General features: G+C 47.3%; 1 protein-coding gene across 2 annotated transcripts in view; it reads right to left on the bottom strand.

The window, feature by feature from the left end:
* SMG6 (SMG6 nonsense mediated mRNA decay factor) overlaps positions 1-23,467 on the bottom strand; it is a 236,652-nt gene that overhangs the window by 115,787 nt on the left and 97,398 nt on the right. For both annotated transcript variants that reach the window (XM_079904807.1, XM_079904808.1), the window contains exons 11-13: positions 22,090-22,206; positions 13,477-13,645; positions 1,205-1,406 (exon numbers count right to left, since the gene is read on the bottom strand). In XM_079904807.1, the coding sequence (XP_079760933.1) occupies positions 1,205-1,406; positions 13,477-13,645; positions 22,090-22,206 (488 nt within the window). The remainder of the gene's footprint in view (positions 1-1,204; positions 1,407-13,476; positions 13,646-22,089; positions 22,207-23,467) is intronic.

The raw sequence follows: 23,467 nt of genomic DNA, 5'->3' as shown, positions 1-23,467 counted from the left end.
AAAAGCAAATTATAAATAACATGTATAATATGACCCCCAGTTTTTTTGTTAAAAAAAAAGTGTGTGTTTATACCATAAGTTAAATATGATTGTATATAATTAGCAAAAATAACAGTTGTGTTACCAGTTGGTAGAACGACTGTGGATACGTTTTTCTTCTTTTTACTTGTCTACAAGGAACATATATTCTTTTTTCACTAAGAATGAGTTAAAAAAATTTTATATTCAACATAAAATCTCTCATATTTGTAGTTTATGCTTAGAATTTAGTTTTTACTATCTGACATTAAAAAAAAACAAAAAACAACTACCTACACCTCTATACATACTTCATCTAGGTCAAAAGACTTTCTTCTGCGAAGCCACTTGTGGACTCTCCACCAAAAGGCTCTCCCCTAGGGGATGTGATGCTAACAACTCCACAGAGGGGTCAGTCACTGAGTTCCCCTGCTCGGCACAGGAGACCCTGCTCCCAGGGTCTGTGGGCACGACTTCCCCAGCCTAGCAACCGCTGCACAGGAATGTGAAGCAGAATGGACTGCTCTACTCTCCACACCTGGCCACAGACCCAACTGTTAAGCAGAGACTACGAGCTCCACAGTCCCCACCAGGGCAACAGGCAATGGGCTTTGTTTTCTATAAACAGACAGACGAGGGAAAAGTTCAGGTTAAAACACAGTCCTCGGAGGAAGAAAAATAGAAACCAGGCAGCGGGGAATGCTTCATACTCCTAAAAGCTTTTTTTGTAAGTTAACACATGGTGTCTGCTTCTCTCTAGTCACCTATTTATCACTCTCCTCCTCAGAGAAGGGAAAAAGCCCTGGCTGTTTTCCTAGTGCAGAGTTTTGTGGCTGGGGGGAAGGATGAAAGGGGGGAGGAAGGAGGGTGCTTTAAGCATGATGCAAACCATTTGGAGCTGAGTGAGAGCACTGCCAACACAAGCTGCACTATTTAAACAAGTGAGGAAATGATCGTATATACAACATGCCAGTGAGCGCACACACACACCAAAGGAAGTCGAGAGGGCTTTTTTTTTCAGGACGCAGAGCTGGATGTCAGCGGCTAAAAGGTCGATATTTTCCCTTAACACCCTTCTCAATGACTTAATCATGTTCCGTTTGCACAGAAAACTTCCCAAGAATAAAAAGGTCTGGAGAATTAAGAGGAGGGGTGAATGGGGAGGGATGTTTGGCCTGGGGCTGACCTTATCCGAGGTTTTCTCCACGTAGCAGGGGTCCTGAGGGGCAGCCAGCAAGGGTACAAAGCCCGAGAGAAGCCGATCCTCTTCCAGGATAAGGAGGGTGAGGTCATCGTCCGGGTCCTTGTACAGTGGCACCTCAGACTGATTCACTGCAGTCAGTATGTTACAGAAATCAGCCAGCATCGACCAGACATCCACAGCAACCCTGTGAGAAAGATGGTAAGAAAAGGAGAGCAGCTCTAAAGAGGGACCAGTTAAAGTATTCTGAGCACTTGCGGGCAGGGAGGTACTCGTGGCACTATGCTGTCTGCGGCTGGCATCTGTCAGGAAATCTAACCCCAAACGCTAGGATACAAAATTGCGCCCGTGGCAGTAATCTGGTGGGTGTGTGTCCATCTATGCAAAGTTGAAATTGATTAGGGGGAGTTTTTAATCCTAACCAGAAAGGAAAAAGAACTTAAGAGAATCAGTTGCCTAATGCAGGTCCTGTCACCTTTCCAGACAGTGTGCCTGAGACACTTATTCAAACACTCAAGACAACCAGTGCCTGAGGCAGCTCCCAGAATTCCCCTACTCCTGTCCAGCCAAGTATATGCCACACAGACAGCAACACAGTGCCAATCTCCCCTCTTCCCACACAGCCAGAGGGGCCAGTTACACCAGGCAAAGAGTCATGTGGTTATTACCTCCCACCCCAGTCCCCTACAATGCTTCAGAAATCTCTTCCTACATATAAGTAGGAAAACAATCAAACACACCCACCAAAAACCACATTCCTGGCCTGCCAAGATCTTCCCAGGAGGGTAAGGCTTCCCATGCATTTCGGCCGACAAACCAGTATCAGTGCTGCCTTGGCCATCCCTCTCCCTCTCCTCTCCCTCACCTGTGGAAGGTTAGCTATAGGGTGACCAGCTGTTCTGGTTTGCCTGGGATTTGTCCCAATGTTAGCACCCAAAGTCGCATGTCACCAGAAACCCCTCAGTCCTGGGCAAACTGGGATGGCTGCTCATTCCTAATTGCACATCACCGAGTCCTGGTTGAACCTAACACATCTTGAAAATCCAAAGTCTAGCTCTCCTCATTTCAAACTCCAGGGCAGAATGAGAAAAAGAAGGTTCATTTCTCCGTCACCATCATTTGTCAAACATCTACTGTGGTTCATATCCCTGCTTTGATGGGTGCTAACGATCCTGAAGAGCTTTCGTTTTTGTCTGCACAGGACGCAGCTCAAATAGCCAAACTGCAGTCAGAGCCAGGGCTTGCCAAATCCATAGGCCCTGGGCCGTACAAGACTTGGCTCCCTTTTCCAGAAGACGGCCTTAACCAGGGACTCTGGAACAGGGAATGCCCTGTGGATGCTAAGCTATACTCTAGAAGGAGTGAGCTGCATAGAAGAACAAAGAAAAGCTTTACAGTTACGCTCAAGAGGTGGAGCGGCAAAAGGCAAGAAGCGAAGAGAGCTGTGAGAGCGAGCCACATCCTGGAATCTTCCCAGAGGAGTCACTGCGCATGAGCCAGATCTGCTAGGGAGGGGCCTCAGACCCAAGCAATGTGTTTCTCCTGGAGACTGGGAGCCTTTGGGAGATGGCAGAGAAGAGGGCATTCAAGGGACAGGGCACTGAAGGTGATGCTGGGGGAGAAAGTGCGACAGAGGTGTGGGGACTCCTTGACTGGCTCCAGGTGGAAGGAGGCTGCCCTGGTTTATTTACTGTAATCACTGCACTAGGAAAAGGCAATGAAATGAAACATCTTGTTTTCAAGAGTGTCCTGGGAACCAGGCGGAACACAGCTCCATTAATCATACGACGGCACATAATCAACACACATGTACTGCACAGGGAACTCGCCTCACAGGCTTTGCCCAGGAAGAAGAACATGTTTGGGAAGCATCACCGGAGGGACACGAGTTTTCTAAAGCCTCTCCCTGCACAGACACCGACAACCAGGCTCATTCACAAAGCTCCATCTTTTGGCCCGGCTGAGCTTGGCTGTCAGAAATGTTTAAATATGGAAAAAAATAAACAGTTGCAACACGTTTTAGTGCAGAGATCTGCCTGAGCCCCTTTGTGATGTAATGGGAAACGCAGCATTCAGGCTACCAGCTGTAGAATAAACAGAACTTCGAGGGTTAAAAGGAACTGAACTTTCCACGACCCCATCTGCAGAGAAGAAAATAATAAGAGGAATGATGCACTGCCCCACAGCTCTGATAGTTTATCCTCCGGTCCCGGCTGCAGAGACAAGCACCGGATGTGATAGGGCTGCTCAGGGCCGCCTCCGAGGTTAGCGCTGCCCATGGGAGACGCACAGGGAGGCTCTTCCAGCTCCCCGCTTCCTCCCCCAGTGCCCTGCTGGCCACTTGAGCCCACTGCCTGAGTCTGCTCCCACAGCGCTGGTGAGCTCTGGCCAACAGGCACTGCTCCGCTGCAGAGCAGCAATTTGGAAAATAAACAGGAAAGACGACAGTGAGAAGGAAGAAGGTGAAAAGTCTCCCAGCTGAATTCTTGGCTTGGGGGCCTCGGTTGGTGCTGTGCAGGTCAAGGCTGCTTCAGGACGTAGATGGGGGTGGGGGGTGAGGGCAGCAGCATCTCCAGCCGGGGAGAGGCAGCAGAAAATTACCCACGGCTGCCACAATGGGAGGCCCCACATCCCTCTCTCATCCTCCCACCCCTACCATCTTGGATCCAAGACGAAGGAATATGTGGTACCATGTGGTTCTCATTACCATGCTCCCTGTCCCCTAAGGCTCAGATAAACCAAAACTGACTCCTCCCAGCGGCTGCTGGCCACTACTAGGGACCCCTGCCCACATCTGCCTTTTGCCCATTACCACCCACCTTGTGCCAAAACCTTAAGACTCACTGCAAAAATGAAGCGGGTGAGTGTTCCTACCCTAGTATTGATTTGTAAGATAGCAGCTGATGCCAAAAGACATAGGAAGTATCCTGAGTTCCCAACTCAGAAATGTAAAGTGGCCCAAGGGCCAAGCTAGACTGAGCAGAACCAAGGGAATACACAAAATGCTCCGATGAAGGGTCGTTTCTGCCCTGATCCCGTCAGACTGGTGTGTGATTCTGAGTGGCCACTTTCTTCTGGTATTGCGGTGGGACGGCCCCCGATCACTTCACATATCATCAGTTCTCTCCTCTCTCACTGAGCACCACGAACATGAACACAGCTGACTGGACACCCAGGGACCATACGGTGACCCCCACAGAGGGTGGGGCAGAGGGGAGTGTCAGGAAACTAATACTAAAAGGAAGAGGTACTCTGAAAAACTAGGTGAGATGTCTGAACTCAGAAGTTAAGATATTGGCAGAAGTATGAGGCGATTCCTGGAAGCTGGGCAACATCACCTCAGCTTACCCCGATCAGGCCTCTGGGCTGAGAGGTCAGTTCCATGGGTGAACACAGGGTTTCCTGTCTGAGAAGGGGAAAAGTTCGCCTTTTCCTGCTCTAGTCCTCACCCCAGCTGGGAGTGCCTTCCAACCTTCACCCCAATCTAGTCCTTGGATTCTAAGGATTCAAGGTTGGCCTGGGCCAAGGAGCCCAAAGTCGAATTCTGGTGGCCGAGAGGAACTTTAAACAGCTCCCAATCTTCTAGAAATGCCTGGGAAATGACTCCCCAAGAGTTTTCAGACATGCTCAAGCCACTTTGGTTCTAAATGGACCCTCTAGGGTGCTATAGGCTTGGCCAAGTCCCTCTGGCTTGTTGTGGTCCCAACTCATACTTTGGGAAAGCTCCCAGAGCCCAAAAAAATCCCACCAGACAGACACAAGGCAGCCAGAGAACATGAAACTGCATCCAATGAGTCTGTTCATGGCTCTCAGAATGGTGGCAAGGGAGCCTCTCATGCAGCTGTGATGTGACTAGTGGGCAGGGATCAGCAGTGGTAGGGTGACCCGGTGGCCCAACCCCACAGAACACACCACACACCAGGAAAGCAGACCTCTGGCTGGAGTCTGAACACCAGGTCCTAGCTTGGGACAGACCAGCAGTGGCTAGTTATAGGTATGCACTCAGGACCAAGGCTCACCCACTTCCCCACAGACATGCATTCACTTACTCCACCAGGAAAGGAAAAAAATAAGAGTTAATTTACTTTTTATTGCCTCAGAATTCCAAGGTTTAATGTAGCTGTCAGTTTGAGTGCAGTGCAGCTGCCGGCCGATACAATGCAGCCCAGGCCAGCCCAGGTGACTAGGGAAACACATTTCACAGAAATGCACCAATATACACACTGTTGGCTGGTTGTTTGAGGGGATATTGACTTGGAGAATCAGATTAAACCTTCAGGCTGGGGTTAGTTCTGCAAACAGCATTAGAAAAGCAGCTTCAGTCCAAGGAACTGAGAAGTCCTGATCTCAGGTGGACCAGTGGGTTTCTGTGTTTCTACCATTTTGGAGTTTTCTCATACGATCTGTTACTTAACTACGTCATGCTCGGAAAGATTAAGGTGTGAGATATGCGAGGCAAGTTATACCACAACAACCTATCTCTTTCCTAGAACTCAGAAAGAAAGGCAGATCTGCCAGCTTTATAGGGAAGAGGTCAAGAATGAACTTTTCTGCAAACTCCATCCGAGGACGGGACTGAAGGAGGAAGACAGTTTGGAGAATGGAGTACTAAGGCCCGACCAGGGCTCAGGCCATCCTTCTGGCAAGTCTAAGGAGGACTAGGCCTCACACACCCCTTCGTATTTTTACTGGGGGAACAGGCTGACTGGTGATTAATATCAAGTACAATGACCCCATGTTACAAGCCTGCAGGGGCCTGTGGAGGTGGCCATTTCCTGTGTAATACCAGCTTGTTTAAACACTAACATTCAAACTCCACAGCTGCAGAACAAACCCGGAAAGAGGTGAGTGAGAAGAAGCCCTGCATTGTGTTTTGGAGCTACGGAAGATCAGAGAAGTAGTACAGATGGGAAACGAGTTGGGTCTTTTGGTTTCTGGAGTGAGACGCTCTGGAAATACAGCTAAGATGGCATAGAAACTAGGCACAAAGAAACTGAAAAAGAGAAAGTCCATGAACTATAAACACAAAAGGGGAAAGGCAAAAGGCCACAGCAAGAGAAATATTCTTAAGATATGTAATATCCTCTTTGTAAAACCTGTTTGCCTATGGACCATCATATTATAGCCCACAACTCTTCACGTGGGGTTCAATGGCCAACATGAGACCACTGTTGCCCTGGAGGACTTCCCACCCAACTGGACAAAACTGCAGGAAGTGAGCAGGTAATAACAGAAATGGACCTGAATCCAACAAGTCTGGTGGAGTCAAAAGAACAGTACCTGGGTTTGAAATAGCTTAGTAAGCTCCTTGGAAAGCCAGGATGTCATGCCAACTCTGTTCTCAGTAGGCCGAGGATCTGGTTCTGGTAACGGGGCTAGGCAGCTCAACAGAATGGGGCAGAGACTGGGGGAGGGTAGGAGGAGAACTATGCAGCTCCCTCTGAGATTTAGGAACTACAGTGTATTTTCCAGATGCCACCATGATATAAACCGGAGACAAAGTTATCAGGGATCACTATTCTAGGAGTTAAGACATGGGCAGCAAGATACCATCCTCCAAGAATAATAGCTGCTTATTAGGTGACGGCTAAAAAATACAAGACTCAGTTAAAGAAGATCCTTTCTGCCTTCCTAATTTATACAAACAAGTCAACTTGGGCCCTTGGAAGAGTGCCCAACCTAAATTAATTCTGCCCAATAGGGCAAAATCAATCTGCAGCTCAGTCACCCTGCACTACTCGAAGAACACAAACTTCATGTTCTAAGCAGTGCAGCTGGAGCCCTATGGCCAACAACAGGTCACGGTAACCTTATTCCAGGATTTCTCAAGTACCTCTAACTGTGCCTCCCTCAACCTCTCTCTAGGTCAGTGCCTATTTGACTTCAGTTCTCCCAAGCTACACTCAGATGTATAGCCTCTGTCGCATCACTGTGGTGTGTTAAACCCATCAGCACTGTGTGTTTGGGAAAGAGCAGCCCCCAGGGGACCTTGACATCGCCACGGCATGAGTGGAGCCCTCGGCGGCCTCCCTGGTGCGGATTCTCACGGTTCCTGCCTCTCTAAATTTTTAGCTGTAACCACTCCAACACGTCTTCTTAGTTTAGCACACACTGGACCCAAATAACCTCAGCCCAGAGCTGGAAAGTACTCTCCCTGGGGTCAGTGGCTGTACCCTGCTGGGGTCAGACTGGAGCCTTGGGCCAACACCCCTTCCTCTCACAAGAAGTCCTGTGGGAGGAGTGGGGAGGGGACAGCGGCTCCTGCCGTGGGAGAGATCACGTGTGCCCCACACTCAGCACTTGGAGGAAGAGGAACCCCCTGGTGCCAGGCTATAGTGCTGACGCCCCAACCCGGAGCCAGGGAGACTGGGTGGGGAGCCAGGGTAGCAAAGGGGCTTCCCACAGTCACCACCACTTCCTTCAGGGAAGTGCTGATGGACTATTACTTAGTGACCTCCCAAAATGCCCTTCTGGGAAGACGTATTAAGCGTCCTTGAAGGGGTGCCGATTAGACTTGGGATTAGTTCTTATTTCAGAACTGCCCTATGAGGGCGAGTGAATGAGCTGCTTTTTAACTCAAGAATTTCTGTCTCGTCTACAGGGTCAACACGTGTAGGCTCCCTGCGGAAATGAGCTTACTGCATCCTCCCTCCATATCCCCATGTCTCCCTGTGTGACGGCACCTCAGAGGGCTCCCTACGAGCCCTTTCCAGCATGCTCTGTAGACTATACAAGACAAGCCATGGAAAAGCAGCAAGTCCAGGAATTTCTGGAGTTTTTTTTTTTTTTTTAACAGTGCTCCAATCCAACAGTGTGATAAATGCATCCGAGCTACAATTAGGAAGATATATAGCATCAGAATGCGAAGGTCTGGGCAGCCTGGTGAAACGCGGGCTCTCCAGAGCCCCAGCTATGTTTCCCATTATGTAACCCTGGTCATGGGCAGACAGCCAGACTCCAAATGAAAAAGAGACTCTGGCTTGGCACCGGTTCTATTTTCCTATCCTCATTCGGGGTCAGCGCAGTGTCATACAGCTGCAGAGAAAGCTCTGGGGATTAAACCTGGGAAAGCCTCCAAGACCAGGACCTGGGTTCAAGTACCAGCTGAAAGCAATAAACCAACTGCCACAGCTGGGCTAGGTTTGGATGTTCTCAAAGTCCCCTGACTCTTTCACTTACTGAGAACTAGAGATCAAGATGAGGGAAGATTTGGCTTCAGCAGAGACTATGCAATGAGGTAGGTTGTCCCACTGCCCCAGCCTTGCCAAAGGTCCTGGGGAGCAAGGGGGCTATGCTTAGGCTCGTGGAAGCCTGTTGCTCTGCTCCTCTCCACCACCTGACATTCACAGCTTGCCTCATGCTCACTTGGTAAAGCGGGGAGTAGCTGCCCCTCCCCTCTAACAAGAGGCCTGGCACAGAAACTGTGCTCCCCACTCCACCCCCACCCCCATAAGTACACGGCCCCTCCAAACACTGTGGTCTGTTCTAACCAGACCAAAGCACTCTACACTGCCTTTTACAGTGGCTCGAGGCACCCTTCCACACCCTGCTACAATCCTCTGCACCAAAATCTCCTGGGATATAAAGCCATCCTATTACGACTCCTAACAGATACAAATGGGAAGTCAACGTACTTCCGTGCTGACTCCAGCACACACACCTACTAAGTGCCACTGCTGTGGGAAGGCACAAACAGCCCTGAAATCCTGCCCTTGTCACTCTGCAGTGTCAGTGAAGTTCTGTCATCATCATTCTAAGTGGTCCATATGTGCCTAAGTGGCTACTGCCTAGGAAAAGTAAACTTGACCAGAAAGAAGAGGAATATGGGCAAAGGGGAGAGAACCAAGGAGACTACTGATGCGCTTTACAATTCCCCTGAAAAAGTGGAGGTGCTTCGAAATGACTAACTGTGCAAGGAGAGATGGTAACACAATGAAAGACAGAAAGAGAATGAAGGGAGCAAGATTAAACAAGGGTCCAAATGTGTCAAGGAGACAATTTGGGAGCAGGGAATTTCTGGAGGAGAAGCCAACTACCATGTAGGCTATCTGGTCACCTTATCATAGGATCAGTGAGGAATCTGTCTTTGCAGAGAACAAATGCAGGCGAAGACCAATGAAAACATGCAAAGGAGAGGCGTTAAGTGGAAGCCATTTCCTTCCTACTCTCTTGAGAGCGTTCCTAAACCCTCCAAAATGAAGAGCAGCACAAGGACCTTAAGAGTGTCAGAGGGATGACTGTTCTGACATCTACAGAACTGTCTGGAGTATGTTATTCCCTATGGCCTTAAAAGAAAAGGCTCCACAGTATGGAAGATCAGTGGGTATAAGATGTCACTTTGAAACCTACAGAAGAACCACCTACCGTACCTTGCCAATCTCTCAACCACAGCTTCACTCGGTGAGTGTTAGGCAGTTACATGAGAAACTAGAAAGAAGGGAGGTAAATTCTTATTCCACTTTCCACTGTTTGGATCTGAAGGCTATGAGGTGGGATGACCCTCAGTGGTGGTCAGACCAGGTTTGTTCTGTCCAACAGTGGCACCAGCCCTCAAACCACCATGCCTTGTGGTCAGGCCCCAGGATGGCAGAGCCCCCCCTTTATACTTAAACTTGCATTCCAGAGACAACCAGCCGCTGATCCTGATTGCAAAGGGAGGCAGTGCAGGAGGGGACTCCATTTTCTACCACACTGACTTCTCTAGCCTAAACTGGACTCATCAAAAAGTAAGTTACAGCTACAGGAACTTGTTTACTAAGCAATCAGATTCAACATATCATTTGGTCAGATTTGCTATCCTTGTGCAGAAAAGTCTGAAAAGACTAAGCAAATTTGATTCGAGTGTCCCAACCCCCTCTGCCTTTCTGTAGCCTTGGAGGTGAAGCCCAGCTGGGGATGGATGTAACTTGGACCACGTGCCCAGCTGCAGATTGAGCCCTTGCCCAAAGATGGGCAGCAGCTCGCATGAGCCGGCAATGGGCTATTTGCTCCAGCATCCACAGAGAAAACAGATTCAGCACCTCAAGCAAATGAAGCCCAGCACTTCCTGTGTGAGGTTTCCATTTCCTCAGCCAAACAAAAGCCAAAGGGAGCAGGAGAGGGAGGAGGGATAAAGGGAGACAGGTCGCAGAAGAGAGTCAGCAGGCCTGATGGCCAGGATATGGGCAAACAGGGGCTGGGTGGACCATATCTAAGGTTGTGAGGTGGGGTGACCCAGAAGGCCCAAGCTCCAGGGACAGATGGTCTGCCTCCCCACCCCCCGAGAGGAAGGGAGGAACACTCCGTGACCCCTGCACATGCTCAGAAGCAGTGGCTTCAGATACTTGGAGAGCAGAGCCCTTCCTTGTCAGTTTCTTTCCAAAACTGCAAATTGCCTAGTCGGCATCTTAGATTAAGGGTCTGAAAACTTTGAGGCTGTACATGTTAACTCTTCAGTGAACACTGCTGGCAAACAGCTGCCCCCTAGCCAGCAGATTGGTCTGTTCCTTTGTGTGTCCACAGCTCCCCAGCTCAAGCTCAACCCTGGCTCACGCGGCCTCAGCCTGGAGTGCATTTTGAAACCTAGAAGCGTTCACAGGAAAGCTGCAAAGATTTGTTTGATGCTATGAGCATCACTCACATGGGTACAGAGCTAGAGCTGCCTGGGGAGGGCAGGCTTAATGGTCAAGGGGTGCTTCCTGGGGTGAGGAGCAAGGAAGAAATGGGACGAAGGAAATGCAGGAAAGAGTCAGACTATATAGTCCACACAGAAGGGTCTAACTGCTGGCCAGAAATCTCTGCTGCAGTCTTCCCTCTGTGGGTCACCCATGAGTCTGGGAGACTCACATGGCTGGTCCCCAGCCCAGAGAAGCACCCCTCCCCACTCCCTAGAAATGCCACTGGCACCATCCTAGGTATCCATCCTCCAACGTCCAGTATTTTCCCCCTCCCAGGGAAGAGCACTGGAGAAGAATGATGAGATGCTGGGTGTGGATGCTTGTTCCCAAACACACACATATACACCCAACACAGAGCCTGAAGGAACCCTGAGTGCACTACACCTGCCAGAGACAATACAGCAGATGGGGGAGGGAGGAATGGAGGGAGGGGAGAAAGGGAGAAGGAAAAGTTAAACAGAGAGAAAGAGAGACAGAAACACCAAGGGAGAGACAGATAGGAAGAGAGAAAGAGTAAGGGAGAGGGAGGGAGAGAGACGGACAGTCAACAGAGTTGACCAGAAACAGGCACCTACGTGCACACACATTAGGACACTCTTACGCAAACACAAACACACACACAGTGACCCTAACGTACAGAAGAACAAGACACATAGGAACGTGGATATAGATGAGGAGCTGGCAAACTTTTTCTATAATGGGATAGAGAGTAAATAGCTCTGGCTCTGCAGACCACACGGCCTCTGTCACAACTACTCACCTCCACTGCTGCAGTGTGAAAGCAGCCATAGACAAGTGTAAACAAGCAAGCACGGCTGGGTTCCAGCACAACTTCACGGACACTGAAACGGGACTTCCATACACTTTTCACAAGGCATGAAGTCTTACTCTTTTTATTTTATTGTTTCAGCCATTTAAAAATGTAAACCATTCTGAGCTCATGGGCCATAGCTTGCTGACCCCTGAAACAGATACACAGACAGCAGAGAGAGACAAACAGAGTCAAGCAAAGAGGCAGGCAGGGACAAGCCAAGACAAGCTGAGACAGGCAGGAGGGACAGGCAGAGGCAGGCAGGGAGACACAGGCGAGGCAGCCCCTGCATCCACATATACAGAAATCCCCTGCCCCCAACAGAGAGACCTAGACTGACACACAGAGACATACTCACAGACAAATATGGACACGGACACAGGCAGTCCTGGGCACAGACATTCAGGAACATATACAAACACTCCCACAGGACACAGCCACACGCAGAGAGACATGGACAGGACCGAAGCAGACATGGACTGACATGGCCCAAGAATCAGACATAGACATATATATGAACACAGAGACATGGAGACAGACACACAGTGAAAGAGATTCCTCACGGGGACACAGGAACCCTGTAAAGAGATCCACACACCAGGATAGACAGAGACGCAGACACAGATATGGACACAGCACATGGACCCACATACATAGACAGACATGGAAAGGCACACCAAAAGAGCCTTCGATAGGGCTTCCCTGGTGGCGCAGTGGTTGAGAGTCCGCCTGCCGATGCAGGGGACGCGGGTTCGTGCCCTGGTCCGGGAAGATCCCACATGCTGCGGAGCGGCTGGGCCCGTGAGCCATGGCCGCTGAGCCTGCGCGTCCGGAGCCTGTGCTCCGCAACGGGAGAGGCCACAGCAGTGAGAGGCCCGCGTACCGCAAAAAAAAAAAAAGAGCCTTCGATAGACAAATCCCCGGGGACGGACACACACACACACACACACACACACACACACACACACACACACTCTCTCTCTCTCTCTCACACACTCTCACACTCAGACACACACAGACAACCAGACCCAAACAGGCACACGCAGATCTACAACTCACACATCGCTACAAACACAAGACATAGCCCTACCTGGCTGCACAGCAACGTGAATGTACCATGCCACTGACTGTATGCTTAAAAATGGGTAAGATGGCAAACTTTGCCACATATATATATTTTACCACATGTCATATGGACAAACAAAAAGACCTACAGAGAAACACCCAGCAGACACACATACTCCCCAGACCAACACATCCCACATCAACACAAAGAGACAGGGAGAGGGGGCGGGATGTGCTGCGGGGACAGGGACGAAGTGAGTGGGAGAGAGGGGTGCATGCTCTCACCATTCCCCACATACTACAACGTCGTGAGAGGAAGGCAAGGAGACAGAGTGCGCAGGACAGCACGAGAAGCAGCAAGAGCCTGAGAGATGCACAGAGGTAGACTAAAAGGGAGAGAAAGAAACCAAGTCTCTCACACACACTGACTGACACCCACCCAGACTCAGCAGGCAGCTGCCGAGACGGTGAGTATGAACAGTTCGCAGTAAAAATTAGCAAGATCGAGGGGAAGGAACGAAACAGAGCAAGCTATGGTGTGAGAGAAAGAGAGACTGAGAGGAGGAGCAACAGGCTGGAGAACAGGCAGAAACAACCCAATACGTCAGAGGACGAGGAGGGCGTCAGGGAAGGGGAAACCCCAAGTTCAAATGAAGAGGGAAGACAGACACAAGCGGGCTGCGGGATGGGGGCTGTGGGCACACGGGTGGGCAAGGCTGACTCACTGTGAGGGCAGATCCAGGGATGTGGGCGGAGGATTCCAGGTGTCTGGATAGCCGAGCATCCAGTCCGACCAGACTTTCACACTGGGGAGCAGTTCCTTCAGGTCGGGGACGAAGGAAGACACCTTGATGTCATCTTGATCCTCCTCCTCCTCAGGAGAGGACAGCTGAGCTGCAGAGGCAAAGGGTGAGAACTGGGCCTAGGCCTGCTGCGGCCCCCGAGTGAGGCCTGGGGCACTGGGTCGGCAGCAAGCTCTTAGGGAAGGGAGGCCAAGTCCACAGGAGAGCTGGGCCCAGAGGCGAAGAGCAAGTGCCAGCAACTGAGAGGATTCCGCAAAGCAGGACAGAGAGAGAACCAGGGCACCGGGTCCGCCCTGCAGACAGCTGTCTCTGCTCCACCTGTGGCCTGGCTGTAGCTGCTACCCTGGCCTCCAGCCCCTGCCCCCACCCACTCTTAGCCTCCCTCCAGCACAGTCCTGAGATGGCACCAGGGTTCATGCCCAAACTGTACGACCTGAATTTGATGGTGAGGACATATCAGAGAAACCCAAATTTTAGGGCGTTCTACAAAGTAAATCTCCTCTACACTTCAAAAATGTTAAGACCATGAAGGACAAAGGAAGACAGAAAAACCATTCCAGATTGCAGGAGACTAAAGAGACATGACATCTAAATGCGAAGTGGGATCTTGGAATGGATCCTAGACCAGAAAGAAACTTTTTTCTTCAAATTCTTTTTGGGACAACTGGTACAAACTCAATAAGGCCTGTAGATTCAATAATAGTACTGTATCAATGCTGGCTTCCTGATTGTGATAAGAGTACTGTGATATAAGAGAATGTCCTCATGACTAGGAAATACACAGTCAAGTATTTGGGGAGAAAAAGCTACCATGTCCGTAACTTACAATCAAATGGTTCATAAAAAAAAAAATAACAGGGACTTCCCTGGTGGCACAGTGGTTAAGATTCCACCTGCCAATGCAGGGGACACGGGTTCGAGCCCTGGTCCGGGAAGATCCCACATGCCGCGGAGCAACTAAGCCCGTGTGCCACAACTACTGAGCCAGCCCTCCAGAGTCCATGAGCCACGACTACTGAGCCGGCCCTCCAGAGCCCGTGAGCCACAACTACTGAGCCTGCATGCTGCAACTACTAAAGCCCACACACCTAGAGCCCGTGCTCTGCAACAAGAAGCCCGTGCACCACAACAAAGAGTAGCCCCCGTTCGCCACAACTAGAGAAAGCCCACGCACAGCAACAAAGATCCAACACAGCCAAAAATAAAATTAAATAAATAAATTTTAAAAATAAATAACAATAACCATTAGGTATAGGTGTGTGTGTGGAAAGAGAGAGAACTTAAAGCAAATATGGTAAAATGTTATCAATTAGGGAATCTGGGTGAAGGGTATGTAAGAGAGCTGTTAGTATTATTCTTGCAACTCTTCTATAAATTTGAAATTGTTTCCAAATAGTTACCCCTACCGTCCCTCCAAAAAACAGGCAGTCCCGGAGGCTAGAGGCATTCACAAAAGCTGATGCGGGGTTCAAGACGGCAGGGTAGAAGGACGTGCACTCACCCCCTCTGGCAAGAGCACCGGAATCACAACTAACTGCTGAACAATCATCAACAGGAAGACACTGGAACTCACCAAAAAAGATACCCCACATCCAAAGACAAAGGAGAAGCCGAAATGAGATGGTAGGAGGGGCACAATCACAATAAAATCAAGTCCCATAACGGTTGGGCGGGTGACTCACAAACTGGAGAACACTTATACCACAGAAGTCCACCCACTGGAGTGAAGGTTCTGAGCCCCACGTCAGGCTTCCCAACCTGGGGGTCTGGCAACAGGAGAAGGAATTCCTAGAGAATGAGATTTTGAAGGCTAGTGGGATTTGACTGCAGGACTTCTACAGAACTGGGGGAAACAGAGACTCCACTCTTGGAGGGCACCCACAAAGTAGTGTGTGCATAGGGACCCAGGGGAAGGAGCAGTGACCCCATAGGAGACTGAAACAGACCTACCTGCCTGTGTTGGAGGATCTCCTGCAGAGGCGGGGGTGGGGGGGGTGGCTCACCGTGGGGACAAGGACACTGGCAGCAGAAGTTCTTCTGGGAAGTACTCCTTGGTTGAGCCCTCCCAGAGTCCGCCATTAGCCCACCAAAGAGCCGTTAGGCTCCAGTGCTGGGTAGCCTCAGGCCAAACAACCAACAGGGAGGGAACCCAGCCCCACCCATCAGCAGACAAGCGGATTAAAGTTTTACTGAGCTCTGCCCACCAGAGCAACAGACAGCTCTACCCACCACCAGTGCCCCCCATCAGGAAGCTTGCACAAGCCTCTTAGATAGCCTCATCCAACAGAGGACAGACAGCAGAAGCAAGAACTACAATCCTGCAGCCTGTGGAAAACCACATTCATAGAAAGATAGACAAGATGAAAAGGCAGAGGGCTACGTACCAGATGAAGGAACAAGATAAAACCCCAGAAAAACAACTACATGAAGTGGAGATAGGCAACCTTCCAGAAAAAGAATAATGACAGTGAAGATGATCCAGGACCTCAGAAAAAGAATGGAGGCAAAGATCAAGAAGATGCAAGAGATGAAGACCTAGAAGAATTAAAGAACAAACAAACAGAGATGAACAATACAATAACTGAAATGAAAAATACACCAGAAGGCATCAATAGCAGAATAACTGAGGCAGAAGAACGGATAAGTGACCTGGAAGACAGAATGGTGGAATTCACTGCTGCAGAACAGAATAAAGAAAAAAGAATGAAAAGAAATGAAGACAGCCTAAGAGACCTCTGGGACAACATTAAATGCAACAACATTCACATTATAGGGGTCCCAGAAGGAGAAGAGGGAGAGAAAGGACCCAAGAAAATATTTGAAGAGATTATAGTCGAAAACTTCGCTAACATGGGAAAGGAAATAGCCACCCAAGTCCAGGAAGCGCAGAGTACCAGGCAGGATAAACCCAAGGAGAAACACGGCGAGACACATAGTAATCAAATTGACAAAAAATAAAGACAAAGAAAAATTATTGAAAGCAACAAGGGAAAAACGACAAATAACACACAAGGGAACTCCCATAAGGTTAACAGCTGATTTCTCAGCAGAAACTCTACAAGCCAGAAGGGAGTGGCATGATATATTTAAAGTGATGAAAGGGAAGAACCTACAACCAAGATTACTCTACCTGGCAAGGATCTCATTCAGATTCAATGGAGAAATCAAAAGCTTTACAGACAAGCAAAAGCTACGAGAATTCAGCACCACCAAACCAGCTCTACAACAAATGCTAAAGGAACTTCTCTAAGTGGGAAACACAAGAGAAGGAAAGGACCAACAAAAACAAATGCATAACAATTAAGAAAATGGTAATAGGAACATACATATTGATAATTACCTCAAACGTGAATGGATTAAATGCTCCAACCGAAAGACACAGGCTCGCTGAATGGACACAAAAACAAGACCCATACATATGCTATCTACAAGAGACCCACTTCACACCTAGGGACATGTACAGACTGAAAGTGAGGGGATGGAAAAAGATATTCCGTGCAAATGGAAATCAAAAGGAAGCTGAAGTAGCAAGACTCGTAAAATAGACTTTAAAATAAAGAATGTTACAAGAGACAAGAAGGACACTACATACTGATCAAGGGATCAATCCAAGAAGAAGATATAACAATTATAAAAATACATGCACCTAACATAGGAGCACCTCAATACATAAGGCAGCTGCTAACAGCTATAAAAGAGGAAATCAACACTAACACAATAATAGTGGGAGACTTTAACACCTCACTGCCACCAATGGACAGATCATCTAGACAGAAAATTAATAAGGGAACACAAGTTTTAAATGACACAATAAACTAGATAGATTTAATAGATATTTATAGGACATTCCATCCAAAAACAGCAGATTACACTTTCTTCTCAAGTGCACACAGAACATTCTCCAGGATAGATCACATCTTGGGTCATAAATCAAGCCTCGGTAAATTTAAGAAAACTGAAATCGTATCAAGTATCTTTTCCGACCACAATGCTATCAGGTTAAAAATCAATTACAGGGAAAAAAACATAAAAAACACAAACACATTGAGGCTAAACAATACGTTACTAAATAACCAAGAGATCACTGAAAAAATCAGAGGAAATCAAAAAATACCTAGAGAGAAATTACAACAAAAACATGACAATCCAAAACCTATGGGATGTAGCAAAAGCAGTTCTAAGAGGGAAGTTTATACCAATACAAGCCTACCTCAAGAAACAACAAACATCTCAAATGAACCATCTAACCTTACATCTAAAGGAACTGGAGAAAGAAGAACAAACAAAACCCGAAGTTAGTAGAAGGAAAGAAATCATAAAGATCAGAACAGAGATAAATGAAATAGAAACAAAGAAAACAATAGCAGACATCAATAAAACTAAAAGCTGGTACTTTGAGAAGATAAACAAAATTGATAAACCTTCAGCCACACTCATCAAGAAAAAGAGGGAGAGGACTCAAATCAATAAAATTAGAAATGAAAAAGGAGAAGTTACAACAGACACCACAGAAATACAAAGCATCATAAGAGACTACTACAAGCAACGCTATGCCAGTGAAATGGACAACCTGGAAGAAATGGACAAATTCTTAGAAAGGTATAAAGTTCCAAGACTGAACCAGGAAGAAATAGAAAATATGAACAGACCAATCACAAGTAATGAAATTGAAACTGTGACTAAAGATCTTCCAACAAACAAAAGTCCAGGACTAGATGGCTTCACAGGTGAATTCCATCAAACATTTAGAGAAGAGCTAACACAGATATTTCTCAAACTCTTCCAAAAAATTGCAGAGCAAGGAACACTCCCAAACTCATTCTACGAGGCCACCATCACCCTGATACCAAAACCAGACAAAGATACTATAAAAATAGAAAATTACAGATCACTGATGAATATAGATGCAGAAATCCTCAACAAAATACTAGCAAACAGAATCCAACAACACATTCAAAGGATCATACACCATGATCAAGTGGGATTTATCCCAGGGATGCAAGGATTCTTCAATATATGCAAAACAATCAGTGTGATACACCATATTAACAAATTGAAGAATAAAAACCATATGATCATCTCAATAGATGTAGAAAAAGCTTTTGACAAAATTCAATACCCATTTATGATAAAAACTCTCCAGAAGGTGGGCACAGAGGGAACCTACCTCAACATAATAAAGGCCATATATGACAAACCCACAGCAAACATCATCCTCTGTGGTGAAAAACTGAAAGCATTTCCTCTAAGATCAGGAACAAGACAAGGATGTCCACTCTCACCACTCTTATTCAACATAGTTTTGGAAGTCCTAGCCACAGCAATCAGAGAGGAAAAAGAAATAAAAGGAATACAAATTGGAAAAGAGTAGTGAAACTGTCACTGTTTGCAGATGACATGATACTATACATAGAAAATCCTAAAGATGCCACCAGAAAACTACTATAGCTCATCAATGAATTTGGTAAGGTTGCAGGATATAAAATTAATGCACAGAAATCTCTTGCATTCCTATACACCAACAATGAAAGATCAGAAAGAGAAATTAAGGAAACAATCCCATTCACCATTGCAATAAAAAGAATAAAATACCTAGGAATAAACCTACCTGAGGAGGTAAAAGACCTGTACTCAGAAAACTATAAGACACTGATGAAAGAAATCAAAGATGATACAAACAGATGGAGAGATATACCATGTTCTTGGATTTTAAGAATCAATATTGTGAAAATGACTATGCTACCCAAAGCAATCTACAGATTCAATGCAATCCCTATCACACTACCAGTGGCATTTTTTACAGAACTAGAACAAGAAACCTTAAAATTTGTATGGAGACACAAAAGACCCCAAATAGCCAAAGCAGTCTTCAGGGAAAAAAACGGACCTGGAGGAATCAGACTGCCTGACTCCAGACTATACTACAAAGCTACAGTAATCAAGACAATATGGTACTGGCACAAAAACAGAAATATAGATCAATGGAACAGGATAGAAAGCCCAGAGATAAACCCACGCACCTATGGTCAACTAATCTATGACAAAGGAGACAAGGATATACAGTGGAGAAAAGACCGTTTCTTCAATAAGTGGTGCTGGGAAAACTGGACAGCTCCATGTAAAAGAATGAAATTAGAACACTCCCTAACACCATACACAAAAATAAACTCAAAATGGATTAGAGACCTAAATGTAAGACCGGACACTATAAAACTCTTCTTAGAGGAAAACACAGGAAGAACACTCTTGGACATAAATCACAGCAAGATCTTTTTTGATCCACCTCCTAGAGTAATGGAAATAAAAACAAAAATAAACAAATGGGACCTAATGAAACTTAAAAGCTTTTGCAAAGCAAAGGAAACTACAAACAAGACAAAAAGACAACACTCAGTATGGGAGAAAATATTTGCAAACGAATCAACGGACAAAGGATTAATCTCCAAAATATATAAACAGCTCATGCAGCTCAATATTAAAAAAACAAACAACCCAATCAAAAAATGGGCAGAAGACCTAAGTAGACATTTCTCCAAAGAAGACATACAGATGGCCAAGAAGCACATGAAAAGCTGCTCAACATCACTAATTATTACAGAAATGCAAATCAAAACTACAATGAGGTATCACCTCACACCAGTTAGAATGGGCATCATCATAAAATCTACAAACAACAAATGCTGGAGAGAGTGTGGAGAAAAGGGAACCCTCTTGCATTGCTGGTGGGAATGTAAATTGATACAGCCACTATGGAGAACAGTATGGAGGTTCCTTAAAAAACTAAAAATAGGGCTTCCCTGGTGGCGCGGTGGTTGAGAGTCCGCCTGCCGATGCAGGGGACGCAGGTTCATGCCCCAGTCCGGGAAGATCCCACATGCCGCGGAGCGGCTGGGCCCGTGAGCCATGGCCGCTGAGCCTGCGCGTCCGGAGCTTGTGCTCTGCAACGGGAGAGGCCGCAGCGGTGAGAGGCCCGCGTACCGCAAAAAAAGAAAAAAAAAAAAGAACTAAAAATAGAATTACCATATGACCCAGCAATCCCACTACTGGGCATATTCCCAGAGAAAACCATAATTCAAAAAGGCACATGCGGGCTTCCCTGGTGGTGCAGTGGTTAAGAATCTGCCTGTCAATGCAAGGGACACTGGTTCGAGCCCTGGCCCGGGAAGATCCCACATGCTGCGGAGCAACTAAGCCTGTGCGCCACAACTACTGAGCCTGAGCTCTAGAGCCCACGTGCCACAACTACTGAGCCCACGTGCCACAACTACTGAAGCCTGCGCGCCTAGAGCCCATGCTCCGCAACAAGAGAAGCCACAACGAGGAGTCGGCGCACCACAACAAAGAGTAGCCCCCGCTCAGCGCAACTAGAGAAAGCCTGTGCACAGCAACGAAGATGCAACACAGCCAAAAGCCAAAAATAAAATAAATAATTTATACATATAAAAAAAAGAGACACATGCACCCCAGTGTTCATTGCAGCACTATTGACAATAGCCAGGACATGGAAGCAATCTAAATGCCCATCGACAGACGAATGGATAAAGAAGATGTGGTACATATATACAATGGAATATTACTGAGCCATAAAAAGGAACGAAATTCGGTCATTCGTAGAGACCTGGATGGATGTAGAGACTGTCATACAGAGTGAAGTAAGTCAGAAAGAGAAAAACAAATATCGTGTATTAACGCATATATGTGGAACCTAGAAAAATGGTACAGATGAACCAGTTTGCAGGGCAGAAATAGACACACAGATGTACGGAACAAACATATGGACACCAAGGGGGGGAAGTGGAGGTGGGGGTGGTGGTGGTGGTGGGATGAATTGGGAGATTGGGATTGACATGTATACACTGATGTGTATAAAATGGATAACTAATAAGAACCTGCTGTATAAAAAAATTAATTAGATTAAATTTAAAAATTAAAAAAAAAAAGCTGATGTGGCAGGGGAACAACAGACGGGCCTCACCACTCATCAAAACTAATCCAGAAGCTGAAAGAAAGGTATGCCCTTCAGACCTACCTTACACGGCTCAGCAATCAGGCTTGGAATTCTAAGGGCAGCCTTAACGGATAAGGGGACACTGCTCAAAGGGCTAAAAAGAACCCCTGCTCTGGTCCAGTGAGTCTACCGAGATGGCTGGTCCACAGTGGTTATAGCCCCCACCAGGTATCTGACAAACAGGGACATACAGATAGTGGGGAAAACCAAAACATGGATTATGAACACCAAGGGAAACTCATTTTTCTTTCTTTTTTTTTTTTAAGTTGCAGGAACATGCAGTAGTTCAGAGGTACATTGAAAATTCTAACTATTAAAGGTGAAAAGAGAGAGAGGAGGAAAGAGGGCTCCTCTCCTTTCTACAAGGAGGAAAGAGAGCCATAGAGGAAATGGGACTAGTTAGGTGGGCAAAAGGAAGCCTGCAGTAGAGGGAGAAGACGCAGAGAAAGCAGTGTGGCATTTTGAGCTTGTCTGGGCAGGACCCAGGAGCTGGGACGTCCACCAGTCAGGGCCCCTCATCTGCTTACCTTTGGCTGATTCCTTCAGTAAGTCGGTGCAGCGCTGCACCAGGAGAGAAAACATGGCCAGGCCCAGGGCTGCGGCTTGCTCCTGGATCACAGAGCGACACTCCTCCGAGAAGCAGTCTGAGCAGGAGCAAAGGGAAGTCCATCAGTATCCTGGGGGCCAAGGGCTCCTCTTCCCTACCTTACTAGGTGCAAGTCCTTGCTTGTATCACCGAGCTCCTTGCCCTTCATCTAAGACTGGTGTTGTAATATTCCCTCTCTCAAAGGGTAGTCGAAAGGCTAAATAAAGTAATGCACGTGAAGCACTTACCATGATGACCGGCCTGTGGGTAAGCACTCAATAAGGTATTATAAGGCTCACTTGTGTAAATTCTGTATCACATCACTTCCCCAGGATCAGCTACCCCAAGGTGAGCAGCCTGAGCCACACCTGCATGCTCTCTGCCTTTAGCTGCCTGCTGAGGATGTGAAGCAACAGCAACAAGAAGTCATATTTAATTAACTCAGTCTCTCTAATGTATACACAGCGGGAATACAATCACCAATTAAGATCAGAAAAATACACATTTAAAAGTTATCTTCTTGAATCACCAAGCTTTGGTTCCATCCTCACCTTCTCTCTGTTCCTCCTCCTCAGAGAACACACATGAAACAAACAACCTCTTTTCACCGCATGAGTTAACTTTATATAGGACAGTGCATGGCACATGATAAGCACTTCATCAGTGTTAGCCTTAACTTTCACAAGTTCTCTCCGCTAGGGCTAAGAAATAAATCTGGTTTCCAGTACTAGCACCCTACCCCCTGACTCTCTCAGCCTGCCCAACTTCCCTCTGGCTGCAGGTCAGGGAAAGGAGCCACCTCGGTGGTGGCCAGGGCTATTCTTTAGCGGGAGCTACATACACACCTTCAAACCACTGCCTGTACCTGCCCCTTGTCCGTGGCCCTCCCTGATAGGCACATCATCCAGACTTGAGAGAAACAGGCGACAAACAGAAGGCAGCAGTCCAGCCTGCAGCCTCAGCGCAGGAGACACCCTATACGCACAGGAGACGGAATCGGGGGCCAGGCTCGCTTGCTTTGGCAGCAGCTGATCTGTTAATTCCTTCTGTCTGAATACAGGAGAACTCCCAGAATCTCCAGGTGTTAAACGGATAATTAGCCACATGTTTGATCTCTGTCCCTGCTTGCATTTTAACCTCAGTAGCCAAGGGGGAGCCCTCCTGCCTCTCCCCTCATTGATACTCATCTTTCCAGTGGGGCCTAATTGAAGTCTTTACTCCAGGAGATGCTACACAACCACAGTTATTCCTAACCGTCTTGGCCACAGGAGCAAACATGACTGGAGTATGCAAAGCCAGCCCCAAACCACTTCAGAAAG

This window comes from Stenella coeruleoalba, assembly GCF_951394435.1.
Source record: "Stenella coeruleoalba genome assembly, chromosome: 19".
NCBI lineage: Eukaryota > Metazoa > Chordata > Mammalia > Artiodactyla > Delphinidae > Stenella > Stenella coeruleoalba.
This window is presented reverse-complemented; position numbering and strand designations above follow the sequence as displayed.